Source organism: Achroia grisella, unplaced genomic scaffold (genome assembly GCF_030625045.1).
Source record: "Achroia grisella isolate CSIRO2021 unplaced genomic scaffold, CSIRO_AGI_Agris_v1 utg402, whole genome shotgun sequence".
Classification (NCBI taxonomy): domain Eukaryota; kingdom Metazoa; phylum Arthropoda; class Insecta; order Lepidoptera; family Pyralidae; genus Achroia; species Achroia grisella.
The window spans coordinates 6,423,572-6,442,891 of NW_026712841.1; the positions used below are offsets into that span (position 1 = coordinate 6,423,572).

The 19,320-nt window shown below is 32.1% G+C and overlaps 1 protein-coding gene across 1 annotated transcript; it reads left to right on the top strand.

The window, feature by feature from the left end:
* Nucleotides 1-4,823: 4,823 nt before the first annotated feature.
* LOC131844559 (gustatory receptor for sugar taste 64f-like) lies at nucleotides 4,824-19,007 on the top strand. The gene is made up of 11 exons (XM_059193473.1): nucleotides 4,824-4,875; nucleotides 5,574-5,715; nucleotides 7,183-7,301; nucleotides 9,205-9,384; nucleotides 10,254-10,402; nucleotides 11,565-11,687; nucleotides 13,890-14,044; nucleotides 14,768-14,812; nucleotides 15,650-15,818; nucleotides 17,312-17,401; nucleotides 18,897-19,007. The coding sequence occupies exons 1-11, from the start codon at nucleotides 4,824-4,826 to the stop codon at nucleotides 19,005-19,007; spliced, it is 1,335 nt and encodes a 444-aa protein (XP_059049456.1).
* Nucleotides 19,008-19,320: the final 313 nt, after the last annotated feature.

Sequence of the window (19,320 nt, forward strand, 5' to 3'; positions counted from 1 at the left end):
ATTCCGCAACTGAAACTCACATTACAAAATAACACTATGATATTTCGCCGCTAAAATAGGTGAGCCAGATATACCAAAGCCAAGTTCTGGTGAAATTCAAAAAAATCTGATTTATATTTGTTATAAATTGCATAATACATATTATCCACTGAAAATATATAAGTTATATTATCTAAATGCATACAAAATTACCTGGAATGGTCTGATCATATCATCTCGGATGCCGACAGTTCTTCTGTCGGCATATTCTTTAAATCTGCCTATTTCATGCAACGGTATATTGTCTCTTCTTCTAAGTCTACCAACAATATAATTATTATTGGCTTCAGATAGTTTAGTACAAATGACTTATGTAAATAAAGCAAAATGTACATTTAGGAAACATTTCAAATACAATTAATCATTTTATTTGGTTTAGTTTATACAGATCGATGTAGATGTAAATAAAATTTCACATCACCCATCATATTCAATAATTATATAATTAAAAAACTATAGTCGTAAAACTATTATAGGATGTGCAAAAAATATATAAATTGAGTACTTTATAAGTATTAGATTATATTTGTTATGACTTTTTTATTAATAATATTTCTTATTGTTTAATTTAAATTTTCGTCTGTGTCTTAGAAATTTATATCAACTGCCAAAACCTACTTTTAATACTATGTATGTACGTAACTAAATGACTATAATATACACAGACACAAACCTCAAGATTACATGACTGTCTCACATACTGTTTATTTCTGGAAATTTTGCTATAAGATAAGAATACGAAGAATATACAATTTTTTTTGTACAATAGTTACATTTTTCAAAATAATATGGAAAATTTCGTCTTAAACGTTTGTATGTGCAAATATGGTTTACAAATTCCGTCATAGAAGGGAAAGAGATTGTTAATAATAGAGGCAGTTGACCTCGTCGCTGATAATGTACCATATCAAGTCGAACACCACGCAATTCTCCTCCTCTCCTCCTTGGAATCCATCGTAGTAAATTCCTACTGAATTCATCACAATGATGACTCTGACTAACCTTACCTTTGAATAGCATTTATATATATTAATATAATACAATAAAGAAATGGATATTAAGTAATAATCAATAACTGATTAACTGCAGCTATAATCGATTTGATTGATTTCTGTCATGTATTTCAAAGTTCAACCTATTAACTTCCAATGGTGCCCCGCCAGCCGTAAACTGTTAGCACAGGCAGGTGTTATTTTAATACATGATAATGGAACGGTGTTCTATACTCATCCATTAAAAAAACTTCCGTCATATCCCGTGGGAAGCCGTGGTTTTGTGACCCAAATGCATATAATTTAAACAGCCTGTATCAAATAGCATAAAAACTTTTACGATACATATTGAAAATTGGTAGTATATGAGTAAATATTTTATAGTGGCACTAAACGGAATGACATACATAAATAAATATATATATATATACATCCTTGGACAATAACATAGCTGTCTTTCACAGAAGCTGAAAGGCCAGGCTTGCTGTATTAAGATAAATTATTTAGTACAATATTATATTTTTACTTAGTACTTAAAAATGCAGGGACTTACTATGGTATACTTGTATTGTTAACTTTAGTAAAATCTTATTTAAGAATTGTCATTATAGAATAGAATAGATCGTCGATCGATAGAATAAATCGTTTATTCAAATAAATTTAATTTAAGCACTTTTGAAAAGTCATACTACTAGTAATAGTCATATACTTTTATCTATATATTAATACATAGGAAATTTCTGGCTCAATATACTAATACATAGGAATCTAATATAAAAGGATCTGAATTAGAACCTTAATAGCGTTTAGACTTATCATTGTCATCGTCAGCCCACTGCTGGACACAGGCCTCTGCTATATCTGTTATGATTTATGACCGCAACTCTACATATGTCGTCGCTTCACCTAGCTGCGTTATATTAAATAAATTATAGTCGAATTGCGATCACTGGGCGCCCACTAGTATATTAATAGCACCTAATTTTGAAACCTAGGGGAAAAGGGGATTGTTAGTAATGCAGACTGATGATCTCATTGCTAGCAGTGTACCATGTCAGTTTGACCTCCACGCGGTATCCCCTGAAAATCATCGTGACAAATTATTTATTTATCATCCTCCACTGGTGCCCTGCCAGCGTAAACCGTTAGCGCAGGCGGATGCACCATTCCATTTTCATCCATGAAAAAAAAAAAAACATTGTCCATAGACAATGATTTTTCCATTATGTTCCTAGGATTAAAATAGTTGACTGGCATGGCATGTTTTAAATCGGTTTAAAACTGAAAAACAAAACCTTCAAAATCAATATTTCGGTCCTAACTCAATTCCTAATTTAATCTTATCAATTTTGCGGTGACTCGAAATAAACAACGTTCTTTTGTTCTACTTATTCCATCAAAGTAAATTAATTTAACTTCGGTGTCGGAATTAAATTTGAATGGTATCACCTTTAGGGAATACTCAATAAACAAAGTCAAATGTCACCAAATACCCGATTTATTATTTGCTTTGATGTATTTTTAATGCATAATTTTAAATCAAATATTAGCACTCTGCATTTCTCTATATAAACTTAAACTAAAAGTAAGAAATTTCGTACTCCTTCGTAAGCGCAATTTATGTAAAATGGGCTGCACAGTTTTTGCTCTAGTTCTAGAAACAGTCTATAAAATATTTTTATAATGATTAAGTGGTACAGTATTCTGGTGTAATGACTGGGTGAAGACTTTAATATAAACAATGGAAGTTAAAAAAGATAGAGATAGAGAAAAAAGAGATGTTAGGATAGAAAGGGGTAAAACTCAACAAAGTTTAAAAAAAACAGTGTTAACATTAATTTTTATCAATGTTACCTATTGTTTATTATTGCTATAATAAAACAATATTTTTATGAAACAGATCAGTCAAACTTAAATGCTTTCTGAAAAATCGTAAACAAATTATAATAAAAAACAATAATGTTGTTTCTAATTATCAAAGTTCGATCAGAAAACCAACAGTGTAATGAAGGTAAATTGGTTCTAATAAATGGTGGTATTAAATATAATCTATCACTATCACTGACTAACATTTCTGGAAACAACCATGTTGTTCTAAAGGTGCGATTCCGACGGTCACGACAGCTGAACACATTTTTTTTATGAAACTTTATTTTTGTATGGGTACATCCACCTGCGTTAATCGTATATCAGATTAGTCAGCCCATCGTGGTCATTTTACAAGGAATTAAACAGAATGGTTTCCAAGAGTAACGGCCAACCTGACACGACATCGCTAACAATAGGTAATAATAATAATAATTGTACAATTTTTATAAGTCCAATAAATAATAAATAAAAAAAAACAAATAAATAGGGTCACTAATTCCCATTACTAACAATTCTATCTCCCAAAGTTAAATAAATATCTATATATTGTCGCTTCACTACATATATATGATAAATTATTTTATTGATTTTAGGTAAGTATTTATTTTTATTTTACACTAGCGATCCGTTCCGGCTATCACGGATGCATTACATATCTTTGAATTTCTCGGCTTGTTCTATACTATAATATGCATGTATTATACATATAAACCTTCCTCTTGAATCAATCTATCTATTGCTGAAAACGGTATAAAAATACGATTTGTAATTTAAAAGATATAAGCGAACAGACAGCGACGGCGAATTGGTTTAAGTAGAGTCGGCTAATAAAAGAGATAATGTCGTAGTCGTAATACTGAAAATGCCACCTTAACCCACACGCAAACGTACTAATCTAATCACAGACCACGTTCACCAGTTACTGCAAATAAATGACCACTACATTTGAACAAACCCTTTAATTATGGAAAATTGTTATACACGATTTATCACACTTATCACATTCATATAGTTACAGTGTTCAGTACATTTTATTTCTTATATATAATGTATATGTTACAAGTTTATGACTAAACGGATCTTAATGAAAATTAACAGTAAGATAGGTTATATTATGAGGATGGATATTGGCTATTTTATTGTCTAAAGTATCCATAACCACACTAATATTTTAAAGCTGCTGACTAGCTGATCCGTGTAACTTCATGTGCATGACTCTTACTTCACATTTACCATTATATTTTATCCAATTTACATAATATATTCTTAATTTATAGCCTATATATGTTACACTGATGTATAAGCTGTATTACTGTAAAGTTTCATTAAGATCCGTTCAGAAGTTATTGCGAGAAAAATAACAAATTTCCATCCATAAACTTTCGCGTTTATAATATTTGTAAGAAGTAAGAGGATATTGATAAAAAATATCACGTAGACAAGAAGCCAAAAGCTTGTGTGTGAAGAAATCAGGTTGTTTTTTTTTCTTTTACTAGTTATGGCCACGATTTATCCCATGTAAAATTTATAGCCTATGTGATATTTTGTATAAAGTTCTATAAAATTTCATCATCATCCGTTCAAAGTATAAGTTATATTACTAACTTAAAGTTTCATTAAAATCTGTCGAGTTGAGAGTTTTTGCGGGATAGAGTAATAAACATCCATCGATCTATGTATTCATATTCATAAACTTTCGCGTTTATAATATTAGTAAATTGTCTGAAAAATGAGACGCACTCACGTATATAATACCTGGCATATTATATAATTGGTTCTATCAATCGTATTAACTTGAAAGCAGAATCCTAAACGCCGACACGTAAACAATCAACCAGTAATCCATTAGAGACACACGCCTAATGATTTTGGTGCGTTCAGAAAAGGAAAAAGCCAGCGGTCATCCAACTTGAAAATAAAGAAATGAGGAGGAAACACACCAGGAAAAACTTATCCCTGTGGATGACGCCGGATAGTTAGTATATACATTTTATATTTAATCTTATACTTAGTCTTAGTCCGCGACTTCATCTGCTTTTTTTGTAATAAAAGAATGTGATAGACATTCATGTCTGTTCTGGTGACTCACGTCAAATGGTTTATCTTCAAGTCAAATTTCATTAAGATCTATTTAGTCGTGAAAACGTAATATACAGACGTAGAGTAACATTTTCGCTTTTAAAATATAATATTAGTATAAATAATAATACACTTCTGAATAATATAGCTGTATGCAGGTGAAAGAATATTTAAATAGGCTCAATATTTCTTAAATTCTTTATTATGAATTAAACTCTCGAATTTTTTTCTGTTTGTTACATACATATGTATTTCTCTTTATCCCAAAAAGCGGACGAAGTCGCGAGTATCGAATAGTGAGTAGAATTATATCTATATTTTTAAAAATAGTAGATCCCTGTAATAATATCTATGATGAGAGAAGGAAATTTCTAGTAATGTGGAAAACTACGTTAACCAAGTTAAATTCCTGGTGAATTTGCCACGATGTACTAACTGACCTGACCTCATCTTATCATCCCCAACGGATGCCCAGCCGGCATAAACCGTTAGCGCAGGCGGGTGCACCAGTCCATTACCATCCATTGAACAAAAATGTCATTCGTAGGAAACCTGGCTTTTTTATCACATTTACAATAGCGTCTTCTATTTCAGTAAACAAAGTGCACGTTAAGGAAAAATCATGGAAGACTCCTGCAACTTTTCAAAAATCATTAAAAATCACATTGATTATGGGGCAGATTTTCTCTCTATTACCAGTTATGGGTATATGCAGTAATGATCCATTGAAAATCAGGTAATACATTCTTATTCATACAAATCCAGTTCAGCATATATATTCAGACGAACGAGAGAGAAAGAAGTCCAGTCCAATATATAGATTAAATTAAAGGAGAGGCAAAGAAGAACTGGCAAGAAACGTAAATTGAATTTCTTTTTTTTAAAAAGCCACACACATTGTACACTTCTGTAGATCAAAATCCCGTGCATGAACAACTATTCCTATACTGCAAAGTATATATTATTCTTATCATTTCTTGCTTGTTCTTTTTATGACGAGTCTGCGTTCCGTCTCCCTTTTTACAGGGGTAATACATTCAAACATGCGGGCCTTAGCCAAGTGGATGAGTTATATGATGATGATAAAAGTGATGATCCTGTTAACATCCACGCCCTATATTATCGATATCACTGGCGTCGTATGATAACATGATAATCCAGTCATTCGGAACGCAGCCGAATGACTGGAAGATTAAAAAAAAATATGACTATACAAGACCAGAAATAATCTTTATTCAAATAAACTCAATACAAGCAGAGTTTATTTGAATAAAGATTATTTCTGCTTCCTTTTCACTCTTCGTAATAAAACTAGCATGTAATCAAGCCTTGAAACCAAATACAATAAGTAAAACAGGTATGAGTACCTCTGATGCAGATGGCTTTGTAGGATTTCCCTCTGGCAGGCCGCTGTCAACTCGCAATCCCATCAAATCCTATCGCAATTTGCGGCGCAGCGACAACGCGATTCAAATATAATTCCTGTACTTTAGTAAATTTAAACATTGTATATTGAGTCTTGTATTGAAATCTTCAGTCCTACTGAGATATTTTATAAATAACTTTCATAGACCACATAATCGTATAATTGCCGAGCTCAGTGGTCTAGCGATTTAGCACACCACTTTACGTTCAATGGTGTCGGGTTCGATTCCTCGCACGGTGTAAACATTTGTATTCATGAGTATGATTGTCTAGGCGCTTTCTATATTATATTATAGACTTATATACAAATAAAAATGTATTTATATTAGTTGTCTAATACCCATAACACAAACTCTGTTTAGCTTGAGACTATATGGCGCTGTGTGAATTGCCCTGGGTAATTATTATGATTATCTAAATATCATGACTAGACCTATTGACCGCGATAGACTTTGTAAAAAGTAGTTTTCGAGTGCATCTACCCCAGTCTAAATTTTCAACCGATAAGCAAATTGCTTTGAAGATGTGTATTGTTTATAGAAAGTGAAATATAAGGCTGTGAAAGGTATTAGCAACACATTATCAATACTACGGGCGTCATATGATAACATGATAATCTTACTACTGTTCATGTATATGAGTGAGAGTTACCACTTACCATCAGATGGAGCTTTAGCCTGTTTGGTGTTAAAATTGGATAAAAAAAACCTTTTAAATAGTTTCCATAAAGCGTATTATAATCAAAATATATTTACTCTACAATAAATATCTGTTACAGATTTGTTTATACATCATGGAAATGCTTCTACTCATTTTTTTCAATACTTGGACAATTGTATATGACTTTCATGTGTATTTATAAATTCTCATTGTTTATTACCTCAATGAATAATGCAGGTAAGTAAAAAATCAAGTATTTTTCTAATCTAAAGTTATTGCAATTGACACCTACTGATATATTTATTTATTGTACTAGATGTGCCCGCGGCTTCGCCCGCGTAAAATTTATAGCCTATATGTTATTCTGATGTATAAGCTATATTACTGTAAAGTTTCAGCAGAATCCGTTCAGTAGTTTTTACGTGAAAGAGTAACAAACATCCATTCATACTTACAAACAATCGCGTTCATAATATTAATAATATATGTAATACGAGTATACTAGAGGGGAAAGGGGATTGTTAGTAACGTGACATTATTAGCAATGATCTTGTTGACATCCACATGATTCCTGGAAACTATCATTATAAATTCCTGGTGAATTTCTCACGGTAGGCTAACTGACCTATCTCATGTTCATCTTATCATTCTCCACTGGTGCCTCGTCAGCGTAAAAAGTTACGCAGGCCAGTGCACTATTCCATCATCATTCATTAAACATAGGAGTACTCTATACATATGGTAAATATAATAGAACGAATAACAAACATAATAAGTCATTACTCATTACTGTGAATGGGTTTTTCCTACCAAATAGAAGGGGTTAAATGGAATTTTATTTCAATGTAAGCATGCTCTCTTTTTTTTTAATTTGCTCTCATAGTCGCCTCTTATAATCTTTTCTTAGTTGTTCGTTAAGTAGAATAAAACTAAGAAAGCGGTTACATAGATTCGTCGTATATTTTGTCGTCAAAGAAAAAGATTCAGAAAGAAGGTAGATTTGTCTGCACTTTTAATTGTTTAGATCAACAACAATTCTCAATGATCCCGTGTCCAAGATACATTGTACTGTAACCAAATATCAGATAATAACAATAATTTTCTTAAATAAAACCGACTTCGATATCTGAAAAAATATAGGACCAATATGAAAGTATATTTCTCTTTGAACCAATATAGTTTTAGATACGGTAGATTTGACATATAATAAGAGTCTGTAATAAAGCTACATGAAAATGATATTTTGAATTTGAATTGGTCCCTGGTTTTAAAAGGTTCACTCCCCAAATAGTTTTATTTCTTTTTTTATGAGATAGGGGATAAACTATTTTGCTTCTCACCTGATGTGATTACCCAATGAACAACCGCAACACCAAGAGAATTGATCTGTAGCTGTATATCGTTTGAAATATGAGATATGGTAGCGTCATTACAGAATAGTGAGGATGACATTTTACTTCTACGGTATGACACCGCATGAGAGGTACAGCAGGCATCGTGAGACGTCATTACGCACCGTTTATAAGACATGATAGTTTGGTTCTCCGGAATGCAGGCAGGCTTCATGAGACAATACACTGTTTTTGTACATAGGCAAAGGTTGACACTTACCAACAGGGCCCTCCTGTTGCTCCTCCTGTCAGATTGTCATTACAGTTACAATTCACTGAATGAAGGCTTCGCTGGTCTGGCGGTTCAGCACACCACCTTACATCCGATGGTCGCGTGTTCGATTCGTCGCACAGCACACACACACACACATTTGTATTCATGAGTATGATTGTTTGTATCAGTCTGCGTGTTTGCTATGTATAAAATGTATATATTTACGAAAAAGAAATCTGTGTATTTGTATCAGTTATTATAACATAAGTTTTAGCTACCTTAACTCGGGTCTAGATGGCGCCGTGTGAATTCTCCTGAGATTATTATTAATAATCCGCAGAATTGCCTGCATTAATTTGATTAAATAATATCCCATATCTATCTATCTATCTATCTATCTATCTGTCATTGTTTTATGATCTATCATCCAAATCCAGTATTTTTTGCAAGGAAAAGTAACGAATGACTATTCATTCATTCATCCATTCGTCTACAAAACTTTCGCTCTCATATTAATAGGATTTGTATGTTTCAGCGCCACTCATCTTTTACGGCACGTCATGCTTGTCTATGGTGTTGTTTTATGATGCGGCGAGAGCGTGGCCATCTCTAGTACAGCATATAGCAAGCACTGAACAAATCGATCCTAATTACGATACGAAATTAACATACAAATGTAACATTACCTGTATTGTGGTACTGACGTTGGCTTTAAGTAAGTATATTATTAATTATTATTATATTATTTTATAGCATAGGAATCAAACAAACGAGAAATAACACTCACCTGATGGCAAGTGATTACCGCCCATAAGCTTGCAATTCCCCTAGTGTATCCGGAACATTAGGGGAATTGCAAGTGCGTTGCCGGCCTTTTAAGAAGAAGGAAATTATTATTACATATTTTTTTGTAAAATGATCGTAGTAAGCTTACAGTCCGCCTGATGATAAGCGGCCACTACAGCTTATAGTATAGATACGCTTGAAATATAACAAAGATCTTAATTTAACAATACTTAAATCCATTAGGTATTATCTCCGAAACAATATGTGTTTAACATTTTAGACGAGCAATGAACACTGCAATTGGATGTTCCTAGGTTGTATTTGTTCCATGGACCTTGTTCTAAATTTAACTTATAAAAAATTTGAATTCCTATTGTATTTTCAAAATTACTACGATACATAGAATAAATATTGTCTCTTTATTTTATTTTTTTCTTCTTTTGGCTCCGGGTCTCTTTATTTATATAGCAGGTTATTATTTTTTCAAAATTCGAATGCGTTATAAGTTGTTATATTTATATTTTTGCAGCTAATACTGCCAGTCTCTTTTTTACTTACCAGATTTTATTGTCTTCATCAAGTTCCGAACGCAAATATGTTTTTTTATTTATATTGCGGTCTACATTCAAAGATGAAATGAAAAACATCCTTCTATTGTTGTTTTAGTAACTATTTTTTATTTTGAATATCTCAGTAAAAATTTAAAATATATCTTTATTTCCAATTTTCGTTATATACTGTTAAAAACTACAATGTAAATGTAAGTAATATATTATATATTCTATTTGTATTTTACAGTAGAACACATACTATCTCTCCTCTCGAAGTTTGCCGCGGCCGCAGTATGTTTTCCGAATGCCAGCGTCTATGAAGGTTTCAGTAGATATGCCTATCCATCGATTTTTCAAGTATTGCCATATTCAACCACATTGGGAGTCCTTACCCAGGTACCTAATTATAATAAAATGGGCCCAGCTAGTTGCCGACAACTGTGGTCTAACGGTCTGACTTTACACTACTTTCGGGTAGTCGCAGAATCGATCCACTCACATTACAAATTTGATCGATTTTAGGCTTTGTAAAGTTGTCTGTGTCCTCAGTTTCAGCTGTCAAGCAGTTTGTTTTAAAAGTTGTCTTTTGGTTGAATGGTGAGATAAGATAATACGGAGGCCCCCAGGCCGAAAAAGCACTGCACATTTACACATTAACACAAGCTTCAATTTTTTTTTATTGAAATGATAATCATACTGGCATAAAGATTGTAAGTGTTGACCATTGTCTATAGAGATATATTATCAAAATTACGTACATCATGTTATCACGTAACGGCCTTATGATGATGATGTAATGGCCAAGGTGCTAACGTGGTGGGTAAACAGACTGTTTATTATACCAATTACATAAAAAAGACTATATCTAACTATTGTTGTAAGTGTGGAAAAATCATAAAGGTAAAATATAGATCACTAACCCTTATTTCAATTTACGCTCGACTTTCCTTGTGTCGCTCCAGGGATGTCAACCCTGCGAGAATAATAATAACAATATCTCAGGACAATTCATATAGCGCCATCTACTTTTAATCTAAGTAAAGATCGTGTTATGGGTACTAGACAACTGATACAAATGCATAGATTATTTTCTTTAAATAAATATATATATATATAAAATAGAAAATACTCAGAAGGATATAAACAATAGTATTCATCATGAATAGCAATATCTGTACCGTGCGAGGAATCGAACCGGCAATCGGAAGTAAGGCGGTATGTTAAACGGCTAGACCACCGAGGCTATATATCCTCAATTCGTCAATCCTCATACCAATACGAGATTTTTTTACCTTTGGTATGGGATATCCTCATACCAAAGGTGTAATGCCATACTTATAAATTTGTATGAGATTTTGACCTATAAAAATCGGTCATAACACTATAATGTACGAGTTCTCTAACCTAGTTCGCTAACCAAATTGGGGTAATGTATAAGATTTTATTAGATTTTTTAGTTCTTCGTCCGAGGCTAAGTGTTTTAAGATTATCAACCCTGTGTCCCTCTTTAGAACCAACATAAAAACGTCGGATTTATTCGTGTCCCATTTTCTTACAGTTCCTACACTTCCAATCGACATTTATTTGGAATTTCTCAGATTTGTTCGTGATATGCATGAGTTATTATTTGACGTCGCGTCTCCAGCATATCAATGAGAGGCTGCTAGAAGCGCAAGGGAAGGTTTGTACATTAACTGTAAATATTGCTTGTTTTTAAATTTTAAAAGGAATCATTTTTATAACATACTACCTGGACGGCCCAACTTTGTCTGCAAAAGACTTATCTAATTTATGTAATATATTTTTTAATTATAGCCTGTGTTATTCTGATTTATATATACCTATATAACTGTGAAGTTTTATCAACATCCGTTTAGTAGTTTTTTGACATCCATCCATCCATCCATAACAAAACAAACAAACTTTCGTTTATAATATTAGTTTATAACATAAATTAAATATACCTCTATGATTGTTATTCAACATGGGGGGGTTATCAGAAGCATTGTTAACTTTCAATGATTAACTGATAACACAGCATTTGTCATCGTTTCGTTGTTATCATTTCAATCTATTTAAGGCGAGTTAAATGCTATCACTCGTAATAATTTAGTTTGTTATCAGTGTTTTTATCATAGTAGTGTTATTCAGAATCATAAGTTGATAATTTTTTTTTAATTTGTGTTTGCCAAATTCGAAAATACGACCTTTATGGCTTGGATTGTAACCTGTAAAATACTGAAGTATTAAGATACAGTAGAATAGAAAATTCTTTATTCAAATAAACATACATTTGAGCACTTTTGAATAGTACTTAAAAGTAATTTATTTTTTAATCTATAGCTTATTCGGAAGGCTGTCTCATCACACGAAGAACTTGCGTATTGCTCTTTTGAATTATTTAGTTGTAACTTTGTTTCTGTAAGTTGAAACGACTGAATATAAACTACCAGCTATCACTAATTCATTAGAGTCAAAATAATAAATACACAACGTAATACAGATAACAAGAAATTTTAAGAATTATCTCATGTACATGATGAACTGGTTTTCATTACCATATATCATTCTACACAAAAAAAAAAACTATACATAATTACCAAAATTCCTGAGTGGAACAAACAAACGAACTCACTCTATTCACAATATTACGATCAGATACCTATAACCCTAATTCCGCAAGAATTCCACTATTATGGAACACGTTGGAAATTGCACATTTTGCTGAACATATTTCAGTCCATTATAGCAATGGCGAGCCAACTCACTAACATGTTTCGAATTGTTTGGATTTAATAATGCTGTTTACTCGAAAATTTTGCCGGTATCCATTACACAATTCAGCCAGTTCAAACGCGCTGATTTTCGATGAAATACGATGGTGTATAAATCTTTCATAATAGTGGTAGGTAATTCTACTACTAAATCTGCTACTATAGGATCTAAGACTAATTGAAATAAAATATTTGCGGACTGTAATTTTTTTTTATTTATTTTGAAAACCAACAGCAAATTACAAAACGTTCTTAAAATTAAGGCATTAATAAAAGGTTTTGGCGCTGTTAAAACATTAAGTATAGCCATTTATGTAATGTATTTATATATATTTTTTAATCCTATCATTGAGTTCTAGTGTCCATTTTAAATTGTGAAGAACTAGCCAGACTAAACCATTGTCGTTTTTTAAAGTCTGTGTCGGGTGGACTGGAAGAGATTTCTTTTAGAGACAAGAGCTTCTTTGCTCACATTGTCTCTAATTAACATAATTAATATATTTAAAAGTGCAGTTTTTTTTAATTGGAATAGCACACAAACTGGTGGTAGTAACCTGATGGTAGACTGTAACCGTCGAATGAACAGCACTACGGAGATCGGAGTTGGAATTTCAGAGGACTTAGATGTCATTTCTCTTATCCTGTAATTTCACTACAACCGGAACATATTTTACAAAACAAACAGTTTAGTGAAATAAGCTAGAATGAGTTACCCACTCAGATGACTTGAATAAAATCTAGCTCTGGTTACCTTAATTTTCAACAAAATAAACTTATTGAATAATATATGGATACATATACACAACAAATCTATACTGGTCGCGATATTACAGTTCTTAAGACTGGACAATAGCCCAAACCCCCCCAATAAAAAAATAGATATATTTCGTATAAAAATCTTAATCTTTATAATATTATAAACGCGAAAAATTGTGAATATAGATGTTTGTTACTCTTTTACGCAAAAACTACCGAACGGATTTTGATGAAACTTTACAGTAATATAGCCTATGCATCAGAATAACATATAGGCTATAGTTTGTATTGAAATTTAACGCGGGTGAAACCGCGGGTACAGATAGTTATATATAATTCTCATAATCTTCTAGTATCTACCAGAGTCGTTTTGGAAGACGACTCGAGAGGATTACTGCCGTGCCATCAAGTTGGTGAGGAAGGTCGACGACGTCATCAGTGGAATTGTATTCATTTCCTTCGCTAACAACCTTATCTTTATCTGCTTGCAACTTTTCAATACTTTGGAGTAAGTTATATTTGTTGCTATTTCTTTAACTCTTATCCTATGTTATAGACAATTCAAAGACTTATTCATTATAATATAATTGTTTTTATTAACACACCAGCCTCGTCTGCGTTTTTCATTTATAGTCGGCTCCTATTAGTCGTAGAATGATGTCATATAGCTTAGCTTTCCTCGATAAATTATCTATTTAACAATTGAAACTAGTAGTTCTTGAGATTAGCACATTCAATTAAACAAATAAATCTTCTACATTATAACGTTAATAAATATTTTAAATAAGTGATTTTGATTGGTATATAAGCAGACTTATCCTAATGAAATCCTAAGTCAGAGTGATCATACCTAAAACCAAATGAATCCTTAACTTAACTCTAACTAAACGCAAATTTAAAGAATCTACGATATTTTTTGTACTTTTTGTAATTAATATTACCACAGATAACATAATAATTACTTTTCCTAAGTAATATTTATTTAGGAAAACGTTATCTACACTAATAATATAAGGAGGATTGATTTTTATTTTTATATAATTGTCACGAATAAATCACAATTATACTCAATAATATTTGGACAGATTAAAAAAAATATTTTACCATTACAATACTACATTATCCCTAAGCATGGTAGTAAGTAAAGACTACATTTATTACTAGGAAAACATAGTACCTTAAAACTTTAATGATGTAACGTAGGTAATAATTTTCAAATTACATTTTCCAGAGACGGTATTAAAGGTACTAGTGAATGCAGCGGTCGATCTAAAAGGCAAGTATGATGTTATAAAATTATTGATTTATTGGTATTAATTGTCATGTAATTCTGTCTATATTCGACATAACCTTAATGGTCCTCACTATATGAAGGGGATATTATACCATAATGTTATTGTGGTATAATATCCTGATATTCGACTAGTGATCAGGACTATAGTAATAGGGTCGAAATATCGCGAACTTGCGTAAATAATTTTGTAGTGATTAGTCTCCGTTTCTATAATGTGTACAATTGTCACAATCGTGAAATTTTGTATATAACACCTCCTTTTAATTATAAAGTTAAATAGCAGTGCATAATTTTTTTTAGATTTATTTATGGATAGTAATGTTGAAGAAGCGATATACTTTTTACTCTCTATGGTGTTTCTGATAGGCCAATATGTGACAGTATTTCCTATAGCAGGTCAAGTACACGGCCTCTGAATCCTCAAAAGTAGTAATCTTCTGCCTCTGTTTAAATATATGTATTATACAATCTATATACGTCGATTATTATATTCTTCCATCAATATTGCATTCGATAATCGATATATCTAGATATTATTATAATAATAACCCAGGGCAACTCATACAGCGCCATCTAGTCCCAAGTAAGCAGAATCTGTTTTATACTAGACAACTGATAGAAATACTGAACTACATTGTTTTGTAAATACATATATAATGCATATAGAACACACCCACGTCAATATTATCAATCATAATCATGAACATAAATATTTGTAAAGGAATCGAACCCACAATCATCGGATGTAAAGCGCTAAACCACTATACCAGCGTCTATCTCAAATAAGAACCGTCATTTACTATGTATTCTTTTTTTTAGATCAAACTTACTGGGAGGCCACGAGTCGGCTGTATACTTTTTATTCTCATTGGTGTTCTTGATAGGCCGATCAGTAGCCGTGTCTCTTATAGCGGCTCAAGTGAACACAGCCACTGAAATGCCGGCTCCCGTGCTGTACGACGTACCTTCGCCGGCCTACTGCGTCGAGGTTAGGCAACTCTCTGTAATAAGTACTCTTTGTTGTACTTGTAAAGAGACATATGTCATAATCTAAAATTATAATCACGAATATTTGTCTAAAAATAAAAATCTAAATCCGTTATGTAAGGTCGAAAATGAATCGCTGGACAATTCATAGAGCGCCATCTAATCGCAAACTAAGCGTAGCTTGTAGTACTAGACAACTGATAAATACTGAAATACATTTTGTAAATACATACATAATATACATAGAAAACACCCAGATCATTACAAATAATTATACTTATGAATACAAATGTTTGTACGGTGTGAGAAATGAACCGGCAACCATCGGAGTTAAATCGGTGTGCTAAACCGTCAGACCGTAGAGGCCGTCACGAATGTGGTATTACGGATGTCACATGATAACTTGATGTCCGTAGTGCTGTTCATGTGTATAGGCGACGCTTACTGTTTACCATCAGGTGAGACAAATTGCCATTGCTGGCAATGAAACAGGTTGACGCGATTCCCCTTGGAAACCGTCGTAGTAATTTGCCATTTGACAAAATGTCCTAACTGACTTCATGCTCATTTTATCATACTCCACTAGTGTCCCGCCAGCATAGGCTGTTAGCACAAATAGGTGCATCATTCCATTATTAACAATAAAAAAAGTAGGTATGTGCTTATAAAATCATGTAACAAATCCTTCACTAAAAATTCCTGCTTTGTGCAATTCGAAAGTGGTTTCATATTTGAGTTTTTACCGAAAAGAAAGCATTTCACTGCAAACACATTCGTGTGTGATGGTGTACATTCCGCTTTCAGTTCATTTCACATGTAAATGAATAAACACTGCGGTCATGTTTCCGTCGGAACACAAGTATAAAATGTTAACTTTTATACATTTACCAGAGCTACTCGTAGACTATGCACATAGTCTTCTGTCTCATCTGGATCATCCTGATAACTCTGTCGCATGTAATTTTTATATTACGCTTTTATTTTCCATGGACTTAAGTCCATGACCAATTTTATTTTAAATTCTATTTGTTCCTTCCTGTCCTCACTTTCTTCCCGAAAAGTATTGTGTGAGTAGTAGTGTAAGTTCTCTTCTTTTCCTATATACACTATTAATTGGTGTTTTAAGGCTTTGGCACACTCCATTCTATCCGAAACTGCAGCTATGTTGACACCGACCCTCTATTATTTCATGTATATCAGGGTCCAAACAGTTCTCATTCACTTGGGTGGTCATCATTCATATTGATAGCATGATAACGTCAGCTCCAATGAAATTGTTAAGAATCGTTTTTTTTTGTTTAGGAGCTATGATGCTACATATAGAAACATACGTGAAACTTATAACACCCGTATTTTAAATATTCATTCGCACTGTTACGAGTATGACTAATTAGAATGTTTTTTTCTTTTACTCTACGGACTCTTATTTTGCCTAAAAAGAGGGGAAATATTCTATCAGTTGTAGGTACATAATATTGTTTTTCTTTATAACAGGTGCAAAGATTTATAGATCAAATTAACGGAGAGAATGTTGCATTGAGCGGTTTGAAATTCTTCAATGTCACAAGAAGTTTACTCTTATCGGTACGTATAACTGTGAGAAGTACTTGTATTTACTTTTGTAGTTATTTAAAAATTATATATAAGTATGCCCATTATGCTAAATAGGATATACTATAAATCTTTTATTAACATTACTGCCTTGGTGGTCTACCAGTTTAAACACTTCCAATGGTCGCGGGTTCGATTCCTCGCACAGTTCAAACATTTGTATATAAATACTATGAATGTATGTATTAGTCTGGGTGTGTTCTACGTGTATTATGTGTGTATTTTCAAAAAATATATAATTATGTATTTATATCAGGTCTAGTACTCATATTACAAGCTCTGCTTAGCTTAGGACTAGATGGCGCTATGTGAATTGTTAGTATTATATTATATATTTTATATTATATTGGGCTAGTATTGTTATTTTATTGTTATTGTTACTATATATCTTTACTACTTTACTATACTATCTTTAAAAAACTTAAAAGCTGGTTAGTGAACCAGTACAGTACTAGCGCTTACACGTGTTATATAGATATTCAAAATATCGCCCTTAACTTAAACTCTCATACTACCCAGTAATCAATCCGTAATTAAACAATTAATCACAAATGGATACAAGAAATGATCGTATTTCGTTAAATCCTTTCATTTGACCCAACAAATGTATTTACCGTTTCTAAGAAAGAGGATTTCAATATTAATTAACGGTTGATTACATACCTACCTATACTTAGTGTCTATATGTATGTATAAAAACGGAAGGTAACGAACGGCTATTTATTATTCAATTAAGAAAGGGGGCATCTCGTTTTTACAATTAGTGGCATTTTGTGTTTCTATTTCTTAGATTTACTTTCTAAAATCCAAATGTTTGTCCATTTGTAACTTTCGTTGCTTGTTGCTGCTAGTTACTGTTCTCATATACATTTGCGATCTTTTTTTTAGTTATACACATCTGTTTGGACGCAGCTGTCCTTTACAGATTAAGCTAATAAGGCAATGACCACGACAGTTCTTAATAATGATAAATGTGAATATATATGATTCATGTTCCAAAACTGTTATAGCGAGTTTTAGGAAACGGTAAAATCATTATATATTTTAATATTTTCCCAACTATATTCTTTATATACCGTGAACTTATACTTTGTATATATTAATATAATGAAAAAATATATTACAAAACATTTATAAACTGTAGACATTTTTTTTAATTTTGCTTACTGTTTTATCACGAATTCTAAATACTGTTGAATACTGTAAACATAAATCAAAATTTTTAGTTATGAATAAGTATTATTAATACAATATAACCATTACTATATAAATTTAGACTAAATGGTAACGGATTCTTATTATTTCAGAGCAAAAAAAATTATTAATTTAAAATGAATATTCGTAAAGCCAGCAACTTATTTTTAAAATAGTAGATACTTTAAATAATTCAATAGATATGACGTATCGAATGGTTTTTTATTTTTTTCTTTTCTGATTTTGAATAAAGCTTATTTTCCTTTTTTTTCAGGTCGCCGGCACTATTGTCACCTACGAGCTAGTGATGTTTCAATTCAATACATCAGCTCCAAATACCAACACTACTGTTATACATAATAATATGACCACTGTAGCACCTTAACGTCATTGAAAGATCATGTCATCATCATAATTTAATTGAGATAATGCAGTGAAATTATAGGATAAGACGCAACTAAGAGGTCATCTTAGTTCTCCCAATGGTAATTATTGAGTGGTATTCCTGACGTCACATGATAACGTGATGTATATAGATGATAATTACAGCTTATTATTAGGAGAAAAGCCATGTACATAGGCGAAGGTCCCTACTTATAATCAGGTGGAAAGTCAGCTTGTTTGTTATTTAATGACACAATAAAACACTACATGTAGGTCCTTATAAGTCTTAGGTCATATTGTTATGTAGGAATATC

What these genes read in the sequence shown, in the direction of transcription:
- LOC131844559 (XM_059193473.1), top strand. Translation starts at nt 4,824, where the DNA reads ATGAGGAGGAAACACACCAGGAAAAACTTATCCCTGTGGATGACGCCG. An exon ending in TGCTAGAAGCGCAAGGGAAG is followed by an intron (nt 11,688 to 13,889) that starts GTTTGTACATTA and finishes ATAATCTTCTAG; the next exon opens with TATCTACCAGAGTCGTTTTG. An exon ending in CGCCGGCCTACTGCGTCGAG is followed by an intron (nt 15,819 to 17,311) that starts GTTAGGCAACTC and finishes TCTTTATAACAG; the next exon opens with GTGCAAAGATTTATAGATCA.